General features: G+C 50.1%; 1 protein-coding gene across 1 annotated transcript in view; it reads right to left on the reverse strand.

Annotated features, from left to right (window-relative positions):
* Lhfpl2 (LHFPL tetraspan subfamily member 2) overlaps nt 1-21,375 on the reverse strand; it is a 157,026-nt gene that overhangs the window by 7,104 nt on the left and 128,547 nt on the right. Inside the window, exon 3 of the mRNA XM_005356485.2 lies at nt 15,574-16,195. Within this exon, the coding sequence (XP_005356542.1) occupies nt 15,574-15,991 (418 nt within the window). The 5' untranslated portion in view covers nt 15,992-16,195. The remainder of the gene's footprint in view (nt 1-15,573; nt 16,196-21,375) is intronic.

A 21,375-nucleotide genomic window follows, 5' to 3' on the forward strand; every position in this document is an offset into this window, starting at 1 on the left:
ACCCCGCTTCCACTACACTGCAGGGCAGTGCAGAGGGACCACAGCACCCCGCTTCCACTACACTGCAGGGCAGTGCGGAGGGACCACAGCACCCCACTTCCTCTACACTGCAGGGCTGGACTAACACACTTAACAGCATGTTCAGAGCCCAGAGTAGAGGACACAGAAATAAACCCATGCTACAGCTACTCGATTTTCAACAAATGTGCCAAAAACACACAGGAGAAAAGTTCTCTTCAACAAATGCGGTGTGGAAACTGGACACCCACACATAAAGGAATAAAAGTGCATCTCTCTCATCTCACCCTGTACAAAAGTGGGCCAGAGACCTTAACGTAAGGCCTGAAACCAGAGGGGAAACGCTTTCAAGACAGAGGTGCCAGTCCAGACTTTGCTGACAACTCCACAGCAAGAATTGATTAATAGGATTATTTGCAATTAAAAAGCTTTTACACAGCAAAGGACAGCCTGCCTGCAGATGGGAAAGAATTTGTGCCTATTATTCACTGGACAGAAGATTGATCCCAGCTCATAGTATAAGGTACTCAAAAGATGAAAGATGTAATCAATAAATGAGTTCTCCAAAACGGGGCTGCAGAGATGGCTGACTAAGGCGCTTGCTGCTTAAGCAGGAGGACCCAAGTTTGGGTGCCAGCACCCATTAAAGTCAGGTGTGGCTGCTTCGGTGCCCTTGTCACCCCAGCACTGTCGGGGGCAGAGACAGGAGGACCACTGGGGCTTGCTGGCTGCCGGCCTAGCTCCAGGTTCAGAGGTTCAGTGAGACACCCTGAGCTAGAGTGACAGAACAGGTCCCCAGTGTCCTCCAGCCTTGCACACCTGTGCACGTGCACTTCCCCACACGCAAAGGAGACAGGACAAAGGGTTCTACGCTCAGAGCCCGGGGAAGTGCAAGTCAAAAGTATACTTTGAGGTTCTATCTCAACTCAGAGGTGTTATCTCTAAGAAAGCAAGCAAATGCTGGGTAGGGCTGGGAGAGGGGAGATTCTCGCTGGGAATGGAGGGTGCACACGTGAAATTGGTGCGCAGGTTTTGCCAAAGAACTGGAAACAATACACGTGACCCAGTCACCCCATCCTAACCAGCACAGATAAGTGTGCACCCAAGTTTCCAGTGATGCTCTTCCCTGTAGCCAGGTTTGATGGCATCAAATGAGTGCATACAAAAAAAAAATGTGTATACAAAGAAGAACGAAATGTGTCATTTGCAGGAAAATGGCTTGAACTGAAGATCAAAAGATAAAGTGAAATAAACCAGATTCAGAAATACAAATATCCCTTTTTTCCCCACATGGGATCTAGATTAAAAATGAACATACCCACAAATGACATGAACATATAAAGTAGGAACAGTTTGGGAAAAGGAGACAGGACACGGTGGCACACATCTTTAATTTCAGCACTCGAGAGGGAAGGGTAGGTGGTTCCATGAGTTCCAAGCCAGCCAGGGCTACCTAATAGGGTGGGGATGAACAAGGTAGTGTGGGGGGTATGGCCAAAGTATGATACACATGGATGAAGTGTTCTAACAAAGCCTGCTATTTGAGGGAAGATGTCCACATCAAACAAATGGGAAAAAAAGACCAACAGCTGGATGCCAGGGTAAAGCCATCAGCAGAGTTCTCCAAATACAGATACAAGCACAGGGGTGTCATAAAAAGGTCACCTCTGCAGTGGCATTTCATTTGTATTTTAATAAATAAAGCTTGCCTGAAGATCAGAGAGTGAAACAGCCCACTGATCAAACTCACAGAGCAGGCAGCGGTGGGTGACACACACCGGTAGTATACACTAGTTTGCCATAGAAACCGGGCGGTAGGAGTGCACACCTTTAATCCCAGCACTAGGGAGGAATTTAAGATGGGGGAGACCCCTTCTCAGTCTCATTCTGTGATTCTTGGAGGCAGGATCGCCATTTTGGATGGAGGTAGAGGTTAAGACTCAGTGGCTGGCTGTTTTGCTTTTCTGACATTCAGGCTGAACCCCAGTTTCTGTCTCCACATTTTTATTAATCGTACAGCACACCTCTAGCTGCTGGGCTCAAAAGTTATAATAATGGGGGAGAAGAGCCATCCTGGCTCAGGGCTAGAGCCGAGGCCTTTGAAAGGACAGTCTCCATCTGAATAGAGCTTTGCTTGGCGAGGAGACCTGACATCGCTCACCTAATTCTTAAATGCTTTCAAGGCCACTAAGAAACCCCAGCTAATCCCACAGCAACCCTCTGTGTTCTTTAGGGAACCTCCCACAAGACACAAGAGTACTACTCAGCAGTAAAAAAACAATGACTTATTGAATTTTGCATGCAAATGGATGGAAATAGAAAACACTATCCTGAGTGAGGTAAGCCAGACCCAAAAAGAGGAACATGGGATGTACTCACTCATATTTGGTTTCTAGCCATAAATAAAGGACGTTGAGCCTATAATTCGTGATCCTAGAGAAGCTAAATAAGAAGGTGAACCCAACGAAAAACATATAGGCATCCTCCTGGATATTAACCTTCATCAGGCAATGAAAAGAGACAGAGACAGAGACCCACATTGGAGCACCGGACTGAAATCCCAAGGTCCAAATCAGGAGCAGAAGGAGAGGGAGCACGAGCAAGGAACTCAGGACCGCGAGGGGTGCACCCACACACTGAGACAATGGGAATGTTCTATCGGGAACTCACCAAGGCCAGCTGGCCTGGGTCTGAAAAAGCCTGGGATAAAACCGGACTCGCTGAACATAGCGGACAATGAGGAATACTGAGAACTCAAGAACAATGGCAATGGGTTTCTGATCCTACTGCACGTACTGGCTTTGTGGGAACCCTAAGCAGTTTGGATGCTCACCTTACTAGACCTGGATGGAGGTGGGAGGTCCTTGGACTCCCCACAGGGCAGGGAACCCTGACTGCTCTTTGGGCTGACGAGGGAGGGGGACTTGACTGGAGGAGGGGGAGGGAAATGGGAGGTGGTGGCCGGGAGGAGACAAATCTTTAATAAATAAATAAATTTTTAAAAAAAGAAGATCTCACTAGTTTCCTCCCTCCAGGTCCCTTAGGCTGCACTGAAGCCACACACCACTGCTGAGCCTTTTACGGCCTATGTGCTGGCGCACAGTTCCTCTTCCAGCAGGTCTGGTGTCTGAGGCTCCAGGAGCGGGCCCTACACAATGCTCGCTCTTCCGCACAGAGAAGCACATTTCATTTGGGACCCTGGTCTAGGTTCAGCCTCACTGGAAAGCATACAATTATCTTCATGTGGCTGATGGGATCCTGTTTGGAAAACAGTTTAAAAAGGCATCTTTCTGGACTGGAGAGATGGCACAGAGGTTAAGAGCACTGGCTGCTCTTCCTGAGGTCCTGAGTTCAATTCCCAGCAACCACATGGTGGCTCACAGTCATCTATAATGAGATCTGGTGCCCTTTTCTGGCATGCAGGCATACATGTAGTTAGAATACTATACATAAATAAATAAATCTTATTTTTTAAAAAACAGGATATCTTTCTTTTAATAGCATCAAAGGCCCTTTTGCAGCCTGCCAAACCCAGCCAGGAAATATGTCTTTCTGTTCCTTAGCACACTACACTACAGACCATTTGAGAACCTTGTGGCTGCTACTGACAATTTACAAATAAGGCCGGCAGGGACACCATTATCACAGAAGGTGTCAGGCTCAAATCTGTCAAAGCCTCAGCTGGGATACAGGACCAGGAAAGAGTCTCTACGGGAAGATGATGGAGAGTGGGCTGTGGTGTATCCACAGGAAACACAACGTATGTAGCAGCAGTTACCACCTCTGCCCACAGCCTCAGACACCAGAACTGTTGGAAGAGGGACTGTGCGCCAGCACGTAGGCCATAAAAAGCTCAGCTCAGAGAGGCCTGGTACCTGGCCGGGTCATGGCAGGGCCAGAGTGGGGCTTCTCAGCATGCCAGTGTAAGGGACCACCCTGTCCACTTGGCCCTGCTGGTGGGCCTTTCCTCGGCAGAACCATTGTTAGCATGGCCAGTGCCATGAAAACGGAAGAATTAGGCCTGCTTGAGGGACAATTGTCCTTCAGATAACTCCTAACACACATACATATTCATATTGTCTCTGTCTCTCTCTGTCTCTCTCTGTCTCTCTCTGTCTCTCTCTGTCTCTCTCTCTCTGTCTCTCTCTCTCTCTGTCTCTCTCTCTGTCTCTGTCTCTCTCTGTCTCTCTCTGTCTCTCTCTGTCTCTCTCTGTCTCTCTCTCTCTCTCTCGCGCACACACACAAACAACTTTTAAAATCCCAGTTGTCAGCCAGGCATGGTGGCGCACACCTTTAATCCCAGCACTCAGGAGACAGAGGCAGGGAGATCTCTCTGAATTTGAGACCAGGCTGGCCTACAAAGAGAGTTCCAGGACAGCCAGGACTGTTTCACAAAGAAACCCTGTCTCAAAAAGAACTGAAAAACAGAAACACAAAAACTCAAATGTCATTTTTCTGCATCTATGTAAGACCCTTTATACCAAGAAATTTCAGAAAATTTGGTGCTTCTGGTGGTGGCCCCTTCACATGAATGCCACACTTGGCTGTTCCCCAGAAGAGCCCGGTGTAGGGAGCAGAGCCCTGGGTTTCCACTGTCTTCAGGATGGGAGCAGCTGCTGTGGCAGGGGTCCCTAGACCCCAGCAAGTGTCCTTAGTCACAGCATGCTTAGAGCTGTCGTGGAGTGCAATGGAGACCGGTCACTTGTTTCTTCTGACTAGAACCTTAACATGGTACCTGGCTGGGTTGTGGCAAGATCAGGAAGAAATGGCATGGAGAAGTACTGTGGCCGTCAGCTGAAGACCGTGGACCCAACACGGAAAGCTCTAACCTGCTGGGGACCTGTGCTGTGGCTAGACCTAACAGGACAGTGTCCTAGAAGGTTCCATTTTCATCATAACTAAAGGAAATCCTCATCCTGTCTCCTTTCTTGCTAACAGCTTCCAGTCAACGGGACAAGAGGGTTGGAAGATGGAGGACCCATTGGTCACCACAGTGCATGGCTCAGAGGCAATAAAACTGCACAGAAATGGATAGGGATTTTTTTTTTTTTGGACAGCTACTCAGATGCCACCTCAGGCTGGAGAGTCTTAACTACCTCACTGTGGCTGCCCTTGTGGGCCACTAGCTACCCCAGTGTGACCCTGTCCTCCACGATACCCTCAGCTGTTCTAGTCCCATCTTCTCGGCAGTTTTTCAGAGTGTGGGCCCAATGAAAGCACCAACTGTGCCTTAACCCTGCCCAAGGTACAGAAGATGCTAAAATGAAATGAAACACGCCAGAAGCGTAACTCATAGTCCTGTTCCTTATCACCAGCTAGCACCGGCTGGGAGAAGACCAGCTGCAGAGACGTGTCCTAGGAAACTTCCATATGTCTGCCTAGAACTAACAGAGTAAATTTCAGTCACACCCCTTGGGTGGGAAGCAAACAGGTTTCAACCTTTCCTGTACTTGACTGTGGAAAGACTGGGCACTGTTGCCGGTGAGGAGCACGGTTGCCTATGAGGAGCACAGTTGTCTGTGAGGAGCACTCTGTTGCGTATAAGGAGCACGGTTGCCTGTGAGGAGCGCTCTGTTGCCTGTGAAGAGCACAGTTGCCTGTGAGGAGCGCTCTGTTGCCTCTGAAGAGCACGGTTGCACTGAGTCTGAAGATGCTCACTTAGGCTCTGTGAGGATGGAGTGCAAGGCCCAGGGAACCCGAGTGTGGAGCGCAGTGGAAGAAGGAGAGGCCTGGTGGCTATCTTACAGCCTCTCCTTTGCCTTTTGACACCTCCCTTCTAGCTAGTCACATGATGCCACACTGCCTCTCCATTGGCAGGTCAAAGAGCCTGGACCCAGCCTCTCTTTGTGGATCCCCCCACTACTTACAGAGGTGCTGTTTCCCCTGCCTGACCACAGTCCTGTCCTGTGGAATGTCTGTCTGTGCACACTGACTCTCCATGCGACAGTCCCTGCTCCTCAGAGGGCTACTACCCTGAACACTAGACACTGACTACACTGACTAAGTCTCTTGAGAAGGTAGAAAGGGATGCCACCGAGTGCACACTGTGGGCTTGTCCAGGGATGCCACCGAGTGCACACTGTAGGCTTGTCCTTGTGCTGGCACATTGTTGAGGGCCGTGGTGTGGTATGTGAGCTTGTGTGTGTGTGTGTGTGTGTGTGTGTGTGTGTGTGTGTGTGTGTTTGTAGCAGGTATCATGATTTTCATAGTCTCTCAGCACTTCAGGGCTAGAGACACTCAAGAACTGGATCAGACCATGTAGGCTGTCATTTCCCCAAACAAGGCACTCAACATCTGCCTAGAAATGTCCCCGTCATCTTAGTCCAGATGTCACCACTTCTGTTGGGATTACTTCTCTATTCTCCACTGCCCTGTGGACCTTCCCGACATCCCCATGCCGACATTCATGTGGTCCCGTGGCTCCATACAGTCCTCTGTCACACTGTTGCTTTCATTCATTCAACTGCTGTATGCCGAGTTACCAACTGGAAGTCATCACTCTCAGCTCCGGAGAGCGCGCAGTTCCTTGCCGTGGGCCTCGGAGCTGCCCGAGTACATAAAGGTTTTATCCCCTGTTGAAGCTTCCATGTCTCCCACACATGTGACACATGCTCTTAATAGTTGTTGGCTGACTCAGTGTCCTAATGAGTCATCATAATTTGGTTTCCATCATAAATAAATCTGCTGGGTACGTCATGGTTAACACTGAGTAGCCGTGGTCAAGAGTTCATGATATTTCAGGCTCTGAAGCAGACATCAACTGTTTGGAACACGGCAGACCATCTAACACCATCAAATAGCCATTTTCTTTCCTATGCCTCTGAAGAAACATGGGGGTTCTGTGGGGATCCACTCTGTGGGGTGTCTTCCAATCTAGTTTGTGGCTCAGAGATCTGGACTGAAGACCTAAAGTAAGCATCAGGCCTGGTCCATGTTGATTCAGCATCAGAAGACATCACTCTGGTCTGGTCCCTCACTCTATGTGACCATCAAACACGAGTCAAGTCAGCCAAAGGAGTGACTGCCCCCCAGAAACACATTCCGTTCTGGGACACAGCTCAGAAGTTGTCCTCAGCCTGAGAGAGGTGTTTCCTTCAACCACCAAATTCAACGAGTGCGGTCAGTACTGATTTCATAGCAAACCAAGACAGGACTTGGACAGACACCAATTCCCACCCCGAATTTGGGGCACGTGATGGTGTCCGCCACGCCGGAAGCTGCTCTGGATTTTCTATTCCAGGACCCTATGCTTCCTTCCAGGCCTTCCCCAGATCCCCATGCTGAAATCCATATGGTCTGAGGGCTCTGCATACTGTCCAAGCTCCTGCCTTCACGTCTGGGCAGCAACTCTGCACATCCAACCGCAGGTGCAGACGTCTGTTAAGGAACCCGAATCTACTGACCAAACCTGAACTCTTTTTTCTTTTTATTGATTTTCTACATTTTTCTCTGCTCCCCTCCCTGCCTTTCCCCTCCCCTTCAACCCTCTCCTAAGGTCCCCATGCTCCCAATTTACTCAGGAGATCTTGTCTTTTTCTACTTCCCATGTAGATTAGATCCATGTATGTCTCTCTTAGGGTCCTCATTGTTGTCTAGGATCTCTGGGGTTGTGATTTGTGGGCTGGTTTTCTTTGCTTTATGAGTAAGCACATGTGATAATTGTCTTTCTGGGTCTGGGTTACTTCACTCAAAATGATGTTTTCTAGCTCCATCCATTTTCCTGCAAAATTCAAGATGTCGTTATTTTTTCTGCTGTGTAGTACTCCATTGTGTACCACATTTTCCTTATCCATTCTTTGCTGGAGGGGCATTTAGGTTCAAACCTGAACTCTTGTGCCTCAACTTAGCAACTTCTCCCGCACACTTGAGTTCAATTCTCACGCCTGCCCCACGCAGAAACCTTGGCCATCACTTTTGACTCAACCCTTTGTCACTCAGACACTAGTTTCAAGGAACACCTGCTGATCTTCCTTATCGCCTGCAGCGCTTTATGAATTACTTTCTGGTCATTTTTTTTTTCTTCTTCAAGGCGTTAGCTGGCCTTATCTCCTCAGTGACTCCCACCTGATGACCCATCCGACCTATGCAGTTTCTCCTAACTACTCTGGGGAACTCTGGGCTTCTTAACCAAGCCTACTTTGGTTTCGCCCATTAGAGCCATCACCTTCAGAATCCTGCATAACTATGTTGGTCATTTCCTGTCTCCAACAGCTTGAGTACCATTCCCATGTGGGTGAGAACTGCCTGCAACTTACTTCGCGTCCCCATTGCCTGACAGAGTATCTGATGTGTAATCTACGCTTGGTGAGCATTTGCTCCCTGAACGCATGAATGAAAACTAGAACGATAAGATTTCACGGCACTGGGGCTGGAAAGATGGCTCAGAGGTTAAGAGCACTGCCTGCTCTTCCAGAGGTCCTGAGTTCAATTCCCAGCAACCACATGGTGGCTCACAGCCATCTGTAATGAGATCTGGTGCCCTCTTCTGGCCTGCAGACAGAATACCAAGAATACTGTATATGTATACATAATAAATAAATAAATCTTTAAAAAAAAACTGTTTCACGAAGCCGTTGTGCAGAGTTCTTGCCAAGTTCTTGAAATAGTTAGAGGAAGACTTTTCCAGTCGATAACATGAACCCAAAGGGGTAGGCAGTGTGGGCCAAAAGGAAGCCCGTGTCAAGGCCAAACCACTGGCTGGCCTCTGTCTTGTGTATGGAAATCCTTTGTTGAGAGGCACATGGAAAAAGGCAGTTGGTTAAATGTAACTGATTTTCGTTTATCTAGTCTCACGTTAACCACAAAACTCAGAAGCCTTCTAGCTGTGCCTGGCAGCTGCAGGAGGACCAGGGCACTGGGGTGGGGGCAGGATGAAGAGAAGGCAGTGCAGGAAATGACAAGGCAGAAAGATGATGGGATAAGAAAGGGCAGGGGAGGGGGTCCCCAGGAATAGCACAAACTCGGGGTCTGAAAGACTCCCCAGAGGGGCCAGGCAAGGGCAAAAGATCACCTCTGCTCAGCAGCCTGAGGACAGTACAATGCACAGGTGTGTGTGTGTATGTGTGTGTGTGTGTGTGTGTGTGTGTGCGTGCATGCATGTGTACATGCGTGTGTACGACTGCAGAGGAAGATCATGTTTAGTGACTTAGGGACTGTCTATTTCACTGCAGAGGAAGATCATGTTTAGTGACTTAGGGACTGTATTTCACTGCAGAGGAAGATCATGTTTAGTGACTGACTGTCTATTTCACCCATGTTGGTGTTAACCCCCATGCTGGTTATCATCTACCTGTATGCTTCCCCTTTTTAATTTTCTTTTTCTCGCATTATCTTACATTGCCGACAGCCACGAGTCATCCAGCAGCCCCCCAAGAGCTATCTTTGGGGCAACATCTGTTGTTAGGTGGGGACATTTTCCTGTGCCAGTTCCAGGGTGGACATTACAGAGACTGACAAAGGCTCACCACAACTGATCACAGCTGGCTCCCAGGCCACTGAATTGGCCATGGAGATTCGCCCTCCCACGGACACAGGAGTGGCCTGTGGGCATCTCAGGGGCAGGGCCTTTGGAACATTCTTCAGTAAAGATCCACCGGACAAGGCCTTGAGTAGGCTGCCTCCATTCTGCTTTGGGAAGAAAAGGCAGGCATGCAGGTTTTTAAAAGAAATTCAGAGGCAAAAGCTTTGAATAAAGTTATGAGCAAATGGTCAGCCAACTAGCGAGAGGCCAATGTATTTATTTTGCTCAAATGAGGACACTGGAAATGGCATAAAAAGGGCGAAGAACATAATCTGAAAATAAAAGGGTATTCTTGAGAATGACCATGTCTGGGTTTAGGAACTCACTACACTGGCCTCAGCTTTCTGGTTTGCTCTGGACTGGCGGGTTCTTAGCTGAGTACGCTGGTACTTGTTCCCAGGGAGTAGTCTGGAGTTCTTCAGAGGACTCCGGTGGAGGAGAGTTAGGAACTGTGCAAGAGGGGACACCCAAGGAGCCCAGGCATTTATAAGATAAGAGAGAAGGATTTTCTGTCTTCTAGCCGCAAACTTCCTATAGCTGTATTGCTTTTGAAAACTTTTATGAGTTTATAGATAAGGCAGGCCAGGGTCTGGTTTGGATGTTCAGCAGCAGCCACACAGACTGAAGCAGGGCCTGAGTCCGAGGTGACCAATACAGTTGGGCCGTCAGTGGACGGCTGGCAGGCCTTTGTGGGAGGAGAGGAAAGGAGGAACTGGGCGATTCTTCAGACGTTAATAATTAAAGACAGTAATAAAAGGGCTTGTGAGTAATGTTCCCTCCATCTCCCAGAGGTACCAGCAGGCTGCCTCTGTCTACTGCACCACTCCCATGGTAGAGTAACTGGCAAGGAAAATACTCTCCAGTGTCAGGGGTGGGATGGGAGGACACAGCAACCTAAACGGAATTGTGTGGATGACAATCAGAGCACAGTGAGGCCCCCAGAGGAAGCTGCTGTTGTAATTACTGAAAACTGATGGCTACTAATTAAGAGTTTATCCGATGCCCCTGGAGCATGGGGAGATGTGAAGAAAGGTGGGGTCTCTCCCCTGTCCAGCCCCCCCCCCCCCCGGAGCTTTTCCAGCATGGACTTAGCAGCCGCAGCTTCCCCTCAGAGCCGGAGAGATGCAACTCACACACTGGGTTCACATATCATGCCTTCCCAGTGACGGGCAGAGAACCTGCTTGTCGGCTGTGCACAGGTAACCAGGAGAACTCTACAGAGTATTTAATCAACAAATCACTCATCAGTCATGAAAGACAGCACCTGCTGGACAATTCCAGCTCAGCCTGCGTGGGGCTGGAGAGGCGAGTCAGTGGTTAGAGCCCTTGATGCTGCGCTAGGGGCTCCATCTTGATGCCACTGTTATAGTTCACACTGTGGAGGAAAAGGAAACCAGTCCCAGCGGCAGCCAGCGTGTATCTCACCCCACTCATCCCTCCCAGACTCTGGTTCTGGAGGGGCAATGGTGGGTGGAATTCGGGTGTCTGACCTTCCATCCACAGCGCCACTCACACTGGGATTCATGAAGGAAGGCTGCCTGGCTTGCAAAGGGGGAGTTTTACCCCTCATGCTCTACACCCAACTGGTCATGTTGGTGACTACAAAGCCTGGATGGCAGCTGGTGTTGCACACACCCATTCGCCGCTCGCACAGATGCATGACCAAGGCAGTGCCGCAGTTACCAGTCCCATGCCCTCTCGTTTTTACTGATTTTCATGTTCCCAGTCCTCCCTCCCTCTCTGCCATCCCATTCACCTTGAAGGAAGGAGAACCACGCATAGCAGGCCCTTCCTGGCCAAGGCTACATGACTACACCCTCCACTGCAGACTGCAGAGGCGGAGGCCAGCCCACAGGAGTCTCTCTGGTCAGAACAGTGGGAACGCTCACCGCTCACCGGGATGTCCTGAGAGGCCAAGATCATACAGACTGACAAAGGGCTGGAGGGAGCGGAGAATCCGAGAGCCAAAAGATCGAGAGAGAGGCCTGTGAGGAAGGACTGGAAGACAGCAGACAGGCAGGCCCAGCAACCCTCATGGCAAATCTCAGTGGACTGGTCCCTGCCAGCACAGCTGCGCCAAGTCCTGAGCTCATTTGAATGGCTTCTGTCCCAAGCCTGAGTCACTGGGGATTCCATGGACTTCAACGTTCACCCTCCATGCATTTCCAAAAACAAACCGTTTGATGCTGTCATGGAAAACCTGGATCCTTGCATTCTACAGTTTCAATATGGATTACATCCAGGTCACAACCTAAGGAAGACAGCTGGCAAAAGCCAGGCCTGCTGGCTGGGTACCCAGCTTTTGTAATGAGTCCCAGAGGAATCTGAACCCATGTGTGCTGCTGGCTCTGCCAAGTCCCGGCCACGCTCTCCTCTAGTGCAGGCTAGTCTGAAGTCTCTGCAGCCGTGTGTGTGTGGGGGGGGGGGGTCTGAGCAGCCACCTGCAGTCGGCCACAAATGTGGACGCTGCCTCTAGGAAGAGCGCAGAGGGAAGCGAACATGCAGGTGAGAAGAAGATCTGTGCTCCTCCATTTCTGAGAACTGGGGTCTAAGGAAGCTCTAACGGTCCAGGCCTCAGCTCGGCTCTGCGCTGGTGCCCCACAACCTAATCCTAGGCATCAATTAAGGGACCAGAGAGCGTTGCCATGCAGAAAATACAGGACTTGAGGACAACAGAGCCAATTCCAATGGCTTATAAAAGATTCCCTGTTCCTTAGAACGCAGCAATTCTTAGAAACACAAAAACATTCTAAAACTTGACAAGAAGACAGCGACTCTTCCATAGTCGCCAGACAGCTACCATGATTTCCTAAATGCCAACATCATGCTACTTACTGTCTTGCTAACTTGCTGTATAATTTAATCCTCACACAACCTTGAGCTATGCGCTAAGGTTGCACCTGTTTACAAGTGAGCAAACCATAGAGAAGTGGGCTAAACCTGTGGTGATCCACAGCCCTGAGGTAAATCCTCACTCCAGGGACGGCCTGAGGTGACTGCTGAGCACCAGCTCCGCTGTGTGAAGGCAGGAATGACCAGTTTCCTGGCTGCCGTTAGGTCTGGCCTTGAAGCAAACCCTGCATTTTCAGTTAACTGCAGTTGTTGCTTTTAAATTAACCAAAAAGTAACCGGCAGCAGCTTCTACGAAGGTAGTTCTTCCGCACATAGCTCTAAAGCCAAAACATCAGTATTTTAAAGATATGGTTTGTTCTGAGAGAGGGTCTTGATATGTAGCCCGGGCTGGACTTGAGCTTATGGTCCATCCCTCTGCCTCTCTCTCCCAAGGGCTCAGATTACAGACATAAACCACCACATCCAATTCACGGTTTATATCTCTATATAAGCCTGTGGACTATTTACTTTTTAAAATTAGGTATATCTAGGGCATATGTTTATGTTTTCTCATAGTTTTATGTGTGGTCACTAACTTTTTAAAGTGTCACTTTGCCACAGGGTAAGAACTACCATTCCACTAGCTTCCTTGCTCCCCATTTGCTTCACTGTAAGCGACCACAAGGGGGCGCAGCAGAGGACCGCCTCGGGGCAGCTGTTCTCTGGGGTCCTAAGCTGCTGTGAATGACAGCCAGTATCTTCACACCGGTGTGGCCCTCCGTCCTAGGAGGAGGCGCCCACTGAGCCCCTCCAGCAGATGTAGGAACTGAGAAGACTAACATCCACGTCTACCATTGTCTCACTGTTGTGCACCGTTAGCCTGGCTATGGACAAAGAAGCCCGCCGTTTCTGTATTCCATCACTTCAAGCCTGTGGCCCCAGAGAGTAGAGGGCTAGGCAGGAAAGCCCTCTGCCTCTTGCCGGTTGAAAACCGTGAGTAACCTCAACATTTCTGAAATGTGTCCGAGTCACTGGGGTGGACAGAAAATTCAGATTTCTTTAGAAAGCTCAGCAGGCTGGCCCATGAGGTGTACTTCCTCCTTAACTCTTCTCCAAGGATTTATGCAGGGAGAGAGGTCATAAAAATTCACTTGTGTGAATACACACTTAACTCTACAAAAAAATGTTTTCTTGCAAGTTGTGAGAAACAGCACCCGAGGGCATAAGAAGATTTGTTAGGTTAACTCATCCTCAGGGGTGGAGCTTACTGGAATGACTGGGTTTTTACCAGATAACCCATGCCTGTAATATCAACATCTAGAAGCTTAGACAGGAGGATTCCCATACGTTCAAGAAAGTGAAACAGAAACAGAAACAAAAACAAAACAAGCTGCACAGGAATAGACTTAAGGACCAGAAGATAAAGGATGCCTCTGCTTTGTGCCCCAAAACTACAAGACGTGTTGGAGCCCAAATGTCTCACCCCGTGCTGTAAATGGCCACTTTTTTTTTTCTTTTTTGCCAGAACATAGAAATTTCTGTGAATTTCTCATGGGAAGAGCACTCCAAGGAAGACATACCATGAGTCTCTCAGGCCAGCTTACTAACAAGCCCACAAGCAAGGGATGAAAGCATGGAAGGTCTATCGGACCTGGTCAGAATGTCGATCCCTCCTTTCTGGCTAACCAGGGTTCTTCAAGAGGATGAATCAACCCTGGGTGCAGGCGTAGTTTAGTTTAACTTTTAAAAACCTTCTGGTAATAATACTTCGCACATGTTTTAAGATAGATACCCGAGGCGTTATGTCTGAGGAGAAGAAAAGGACCCAAACTCTGCCTAAAACGTTTCTGCAAGGTTGACACCAAGGACAGACTTCAGATTTCAGCTAGGAATCTAAATGGACGAAGGGCTTCGCAGAATTAGAGAGCCCTTCGATTAAAACAAACACTAAGGGGATGTCCCGGTCTAGTCTCCTCACTAGGCAGAGAGGTAGTCCTCTGCCCGAAAGGGGATCTCCTAGTCAGTAGCAAAGCTAGGAGCAGAAGCTTGTCCTGTCATTCATGGCACAGTTGATCCTATCAGATGAAGACTGTCCGTGGAGGCAGTCCAGGCTGAGCCCATTACCCCGTCCTTAATCACAACAGAGGAACAGAAAATGTTATCTTATCAGTTGTTTGGAAAGAGCCCTGTTTATTTGGAAGCAGCCCTGCCGAACTCAAGAGTTTGCTCTGAGGCTGAGTGGAGTAGTTCACGTAGGGTCCGCCACATCCCTGGCTCCAGGGCTCAGCTGGTCTCCAGGGATGGAGGGCCCAGGCCCTGCTTCTGCAGAGCTGAGAGGGAACCACCTGTTCTCTTCAACAGGGCTATGGTAGACTCCTGCCCCTCCCACCACGGCTGAAAGAACAGTACCTTGTTTAAAACGGGAATGGTGCCCCTCGTCTGGGGGATGCTTTCTATTTCCACACAGAGGCAATTCCCTCAGCCCCGGCTAACGACCAAGGGCAGTCTTGGGTCAGGTTCCACCTTCCAACCCTTTGGAGAAGCCAGGGTCCACAGGCCTTTTCTTGCTGTCTCCCCTTAGGATCACTGTCAAGAACTCAAGACTTTCCACCCATTTCCACCAAGCTCATTTGTGAGAAATGCCCAGGAAAAAAAAAAAAGGAAGTTAGCTTGCATCTTCTGCTCTGACTGCACAGAACATTCTGTCGGACTCCAGGAGACAATTTAAGTGAAGCATCCTTAAGTTCAGAGCCGCTGATGCCAGTCAACTCCGGGCTGGAGTTCTCTGGGCTGGAGTCCTTCCGGGCCAAAGCTGAACTCACCAGGGCGGGAGGGCAAGTTCTCTGTCTCTAACTAAACCGGGAACCGAGGCAGTATCTTTCCCTGTTCGCAGAGACTTCTTGCTACAGCTGAGACTAACTAGCTCTGAGCAAACCCTTCAGACATGCCCCACCCCACCCCCACCTCGCACAGATTTAATTTAATGAGAAAAGCAGAGTAGGAACAGTTACTCAAACAAAACCCAATAACTCAGACCCAGAGGAAACAAGCAAGGAGGAGTGGCATGCAATGCCAGATTGCAAGCCCGGTACTGCTGAGAGAGTGACTCTGGGAGGGGAAAGGGACCCTGGCCACCAGGGCAGAGGCAGGCAACTCACGACAGGAGTACTGAGCTCAGGCTCCTCCTCTCATCCAGCACTCACCTGCAATTCCCTGCAGGAGCCCGCAGACGTTGAAAATGCTTTTCTTCATGATGCTTTGCACGCACATCGAGAAGACGGACACCAAGGCCACCACGGAGAGAATGAAGATCCCCATGGCCAGGAAAATAGCAGTGGCTTGCCAGAAACCGCTGGCGATCTCCCCGAAGCTCTTGGCGTAAGTCCCGCACAGTGTGTCTCGAGGGACTTGCTGCATGCCCGGCGTGCGGATGCAAAGGATGCCCAGGTAGTAGGGCTCCGAGTCAGTGCCTGCCGCCTCGGCGCCGGCGCCGGCTCCGCGGGTCTTGGCTTTCCCGATCAGCCAGTCTGCGCTCATGAAGGCGACGAGCTCAGCAAAGGCCACTACGATACTCAGGAGGGTCCAGAGCATTGAGCGGCAGGTGACAATGACATGACACATATTGACGTTCACGGTGGGAGGGTGAAACAGGAATCCACGAGATCAATCCAGAAAGACAGCGGTGAGATGCGAAGGGGCCCAGAAAGGAAGTAGCGGCAAGGGTTGTTTAGTCCCGCGGTCAGAGGCGGCAGAAGCACTGAGGTCCCGGTCCGGGGCTGGCGGCATTCATACGGAGTGGGAAGTCCTAGCGGCCAGAGGCCTCACCTATGTCCAGAGAGGAGGAGGGTGAGCGGCTGGCCAGGCCCCGCCCCCGCACCGCACCGCCCCACCCGGGACGCCCGCCACCTTCCCGCCCACCTTCCCGCGCTCAGCTCCCAGCCCCCGGCACTTTCTGGATGCCATTGTTCCTCGTTCTGTGCAAACACTGAGTGTGGTGGGGGACTTCATCTGGCTCTCACCAACCTGCTGCTGGGGCACTCACAACCAGGGTCACTGCCCCTGCAGCCAAACATCACAGATAGATGCAGGCATGGTCGGCAGGAAACTTTGCCAATACCCTGGCAGCCCCTTGTAGAGTTCGTAAGGCAGTGGCCACTGCTGTGCTATCTCATAAACCGAGCTCTCTAAAACACCAACAGGGTTTGCTATTTAACGGCAGAGAGTAAAGACCTTCAACAACCTGGAAATCAGACACCAGCAAAGTATTTAGTTACTAGCTGAAGGAAACGATCCCAGGAGAAAGAATAAACAAGACAGTGCTGGCCAAACTTATTTCCCATCCATTCTTCACATTATTCTAGAGAAGTTATTTGATGCTGGTTAAAACTTTTCCAAAAGCCTTAAAGATGTCACGACTTGAGAGAAATCACCCAAAATGGTGTACTGATGACCGCTAACTGGGCATCATGACAGCTGGGTCCACTTGTTGACAACATAAAGTGGTCCTTGAAGAATGCATCTCTTGAATTGTCCCAATTCATCCCCTGTCCCATTCACCCCAGGTCTTGGGCTCAGCATGCTCATTGTTTCTGACCTCACAGAGAGCTCATTCTTGCTCCTGAGGACACGTGACCCCATTACCAGAGGACTTCTGCCCCAGTGGCTCAACCTTCCTTCAGAGTTTGAACCCTCAACCAGGGCTGGCACTGCCGGTCTGCAGCCTTGGTTCTCTGTCCCCTCGCCAAGGTCAGCCAAGATCATATAGCTCATAGCCGACATCTGGGCAAATGGCCCTGCTCTGAATGACTCCATCTCATTAACCCAGGTCATGTCAACGCCGTGACAACTACAAAGAGCCCCTTGAGAGCTGGGCTTGGGTGAGGCAGGCAATTGTGGGAGAGGGAGGGAAATAACAAAGTCCACTGTCAAAGCTTAAAATGGTGGTTGGTACGCCACACAGCAGCATACTGCTCGCTGGCTGACAGTCTAGGGAGCAGCAACTGTACTAGTCCTACAGAACAGGAAGTACTAAACCATAGCACAGTAGTCAAATGGATGTTATTCCTAAGACATCGTCTGCACAATATGAAGTACATATGTGCATAAACTGCCAGGCGGAGCTGGGCTTGGTGAAGGGAGAAGTGGCGTGTTCCACTTTTGGAACCCTTGGGCTCTAGAGCCAGTGCCACCACTGCCTGGCCACGTGGACGAGTAACTTCTCATTGTATCTCCATCTACAACGAATGACACTGGCTGGTTTTGTGTGTCAACTTGACACAGAGGAAGGAGCCTCAGCTGAGGAACTGCTCCATGAGACCCAGCTGCAAGGCATTTATTTTCTCATTTAGTGATCAGTGGGGGAGGACCCAGCCCATAGTAGGTGGTCCCATCCCTCGGCTGGTGGTCCTGGGTTCCATAAGATGGTGGGCTGAGCAAGCCATGGGAAGCGAGCTCCTCTCCATGGCCTCTGCATCAGCTCAGATCCTGCCCTGTTTGAGTTCCTGTCCTGACTTCCTTCAGTGGTGAACAGCAATGATGAAGTGTAAGACAAATAACCCTTTCCTCCCCAACTTGCTTTTTGGTCATGGTGTTTTGTTGCAGCAATAGAAACCCTAACTAAAACAGCCTACATGGAGACTGTAAGGCTGTGCCTCCCTCGTGAGATGGTTGCAAGGGATGGACAGGAGCCTGTGAAAACACCAACCCCCCACTCCCCTCCCCGCCACAGCTTTTCTCCAACACCACTGGTCTGATGAGAGCTGACCCAGCAGAGGTGCTCAGGTAAGCCAGTGGTAATGATGATGAAAAAACTGAACAAGGCCATTTGGAGCTGCTGGCGCCTCGGCTCTTGTCGAAGCCTGCCTGGTGGGCTTCTGCACTGCCTGAGCTAGACGTCCAAATGCGACTGGAGAGAAAAGATTAGCACTAAGCCCAAACACAGGTGTCACTCCCAAGCCCTTCTCACCAAAGACTGCAAAACAGAAAAGCCTGAGAAACAGGGAGTTTCGCAGGAGATTGTTTATAATGAAAACGATCGTGCTGGAGGAGAACAGGAAAAGGAGCCAGGACTCCCTGGAGGCCCTGGGGGGCTGCACCTGCCCAGCCTGTTGAGAGAAGGAGACAGACCTCTGGAACACCCCTCCCACCCCTGCTGGTCGGAAAACCAGCTTGCTCTTACTTCCAGCCCATTCCCACCCTTGTCCCTCTTTTACTGAAAATGGCTTTTCAGCATATATTGTCCCCTTGTTGAACTGCAGGGCGGGCGCTGTCACAAGCTCTCGGGTGGCTTGTACCAAAGTGCCAATGCAGAGTGTCAGCTGCGTTGCCCACAAGCCCCGCTCTGAGTCAGGAGTGCGATGAGGTTGTGCTCTCTGCGGGGAAAGGCTGTGAAGCTCCAGGCCTGAAGGCTGAGTAAGACGGTCTGTGCCAAATTCAACGCAGAATTATTTATGGGTTCACATGCTTAAGCTTAGAAAGCAAAGCACTTTCCCCATCTCTACCCAACGAACTCTTCCTCTCCTCCCAAACAAGGTCCCCTGCTCATAAGGGGGTGGCTGAGATGAGGTCGCCCTGCCCTTCTGTTTTGAACTGTGGGATGAGATGCGGGTTCCCAGCCAGTTTCCTAACCGCAGCAGTGAACCTCCCTGATAGTCTAGGCTGACTAACAAGGCAGCTCTGCCAGCTCAGCGCAGAGTCGGGAGAGCAGGGCAAGGGAGGACCGGGAACGCAGCAGGGGGCTTGAGTAGGCTGTGTTCTGTGAAAAGTCCCCATTTGGCTAAAAACACTAAAAGGCAGCCACCTGCTGAGACAACCTCCCCGTCAAAGGAGAAATAGACCTTCATTATAGATCTTTGTTAACCCTCAGGGGCCCCAGGCTCAGGACTCCTCAGCAGGGGCCCTCTCTGCTGTTAACTGCCATTTCTGTCCCCCAAGCTCATCATAAACCACCTGGGAAAAAAAGCCACTAAATACATCTCCTGTCTAGGACACCCGACCTTACTGTCACAGGCACAATAATGGTGGGTCACCCGGACAACTTCTACAGAAAATAATGCTCCAGAAGAGTCTTGATGACCCATAACAAAAGCCTCTGTGGGGAACGAAACAGGGGGATGACACCAGAAGCGACAATAATCCCACCATCCAAGTAGAGAGCTGGGAGGAATTAATAGCGGCAGGGCATTATATCCTGGGTCTAGTGCCCACCAAGCTCTAGCTGTACAAGAAATACAGAGCTGGACTGTGCACCTTGGAATATCAGCTCTCCATTTTCCCCGAGTTCCAGTTGTCAGAAGGGAACAAAGTGCACACAGAACCGGAGCGAGGTGGTGCCCGCTGGCCAGCTTTCTTAGCTTACCAGAACACAGACCCTGGAACAAAGTTCATCTCCACCCAGAAGGTGGAGGGAAGCCGGGATGTCAATCAGCGTCCTACACTCGCAGCTTGGCAGAAGAGGCAGGCAGGAGAGTGAGCTGAGGTCGGGGCACCTGCTTTTCCATTTTATGATAATAATGTCGAACACAGGCATCCATCAGCAAGAATAAACAAGGGCCATCTGTGCACCCAACACCGAGATTCGGCATTTGCTGTTAACGTTCTACTTATTCTTTTCCTGATCTAAAGTATACACCCAAGGGTTTTCTTGAGCCATTTGCAAATGAGATGTCCTAATACCTCACCCCTAAATGCTTTAGCCCACACCTCATAAAATAAGGCGATTTCTCCACGTACCTATGAGACACTTAATCCACCCAGCCAAACAGTCTCCTTACAGCCAATGCCTTGTCTATACTTCGCCAAGTCCACTCCATTTTCAGTCTTTTTCCCCTTAAAGCCGAGACTCGATCAACACTCGTGAATTGCACTTGGTTAGTTTCTAGACACAGACTGTCTTTCCTCCCTGACTCCCACCCACTCCCACTTTCCCCTTAGCCTTTGGGGCTGTCATCTTACAGAAGGCCCAACAACCTGGGCTTGACTCTTTCCTGTCACTTAAACTTTCTCTCCTGTCTGCTTCACAGAAATGGGACGCTCACTCTCAGGAGTCTCGCTGAAACACTGGCAGTGAGCATCCTTCAGTGGATGCCCTTTGACCCCGCTGCCTCTCTGGGAGGACAGTACTAGTGTCAGACCTCAGAACCAGAACAACTTCATGCATATCCATGTGTCTCACAGACTCAGACATACACTTAAGCACAGTGTCCAGGGTTTACTCTCGGCTGATATGGAACCCGAATCTGTAGAAAGAGACGGGGGGGGGGGGCTGGCTTGGGTTCGAGGGTGCCCCGATGGAGTCTATCGCCACAGCTCTAGTCTAAGATGACACTATGAAGCTGGAAGGGAATGCCACTTCTCAGCAATGAATTCTGTCTCTCTTGTAACACAATTATGTTTTGTACATAACCTATACAAATTTAGTTTAATTTAGAACCTACAGACCTAGGAAGGAAGATAAACCCCAAATGGCCCCTCCCTGGGGAACATACTTAAATCGAGAAAAGCTTTCATTTTTTATATTTGAATTTTTACATTTGAATTTTTTGGCTACAGTTTCTGCTCCCTCCTTTCCTCCCAGTCCCTCCCTTACAACCCCATCTGTCCCCACCCCCCAATCCACTCCTCTCTTTCTGTTCAGGAAAGGGCAGGCTTCCCGTGGATATCAACAAAACATGGCATATCAAGATGCAGTAAGACTAAGCACCTCCCCATGTATTAGGGCTGAGCCAGGGGACCCAGTATGAGGAGTAGGGTTCCCAAAATCCAGCAAGAGTCAGAAACAGTCCCTGCTCCCACGGCTAGGCCCACAAGAAGACCAAGCTATACAACTGTAGCGTGTATGCAGAGGGCCTAGGTCAGTCCTATGCAGGCTCCCTGGTTGTCGGCTCAGTCTCTGGGAGTACCGTTGACATTGCTCTCTGACGCTGAGATTCTGCCCACAACTCCTGCCCCTCAGCAAGCAATACCGTACTGGGAGAAGGGCGTGCAAACCCTGTGACTTAGGGTGG

The sequence above is a fragment of the Microtus ochrogaster genome, chromosome 19 (genome assembly GCF_000317375.1).
Source record: "Microtus ochrogaster isolate Prairie Vole_2 chromosome 19, MicOch1.0, whole genome shotgun sequence".
NCBI classification, from domain to species: Eukaryota; Metazoa; Chordata; class Mammalia; order Rodentia; family Cricetidae; genus Microtus; species Microtus ochrogaster.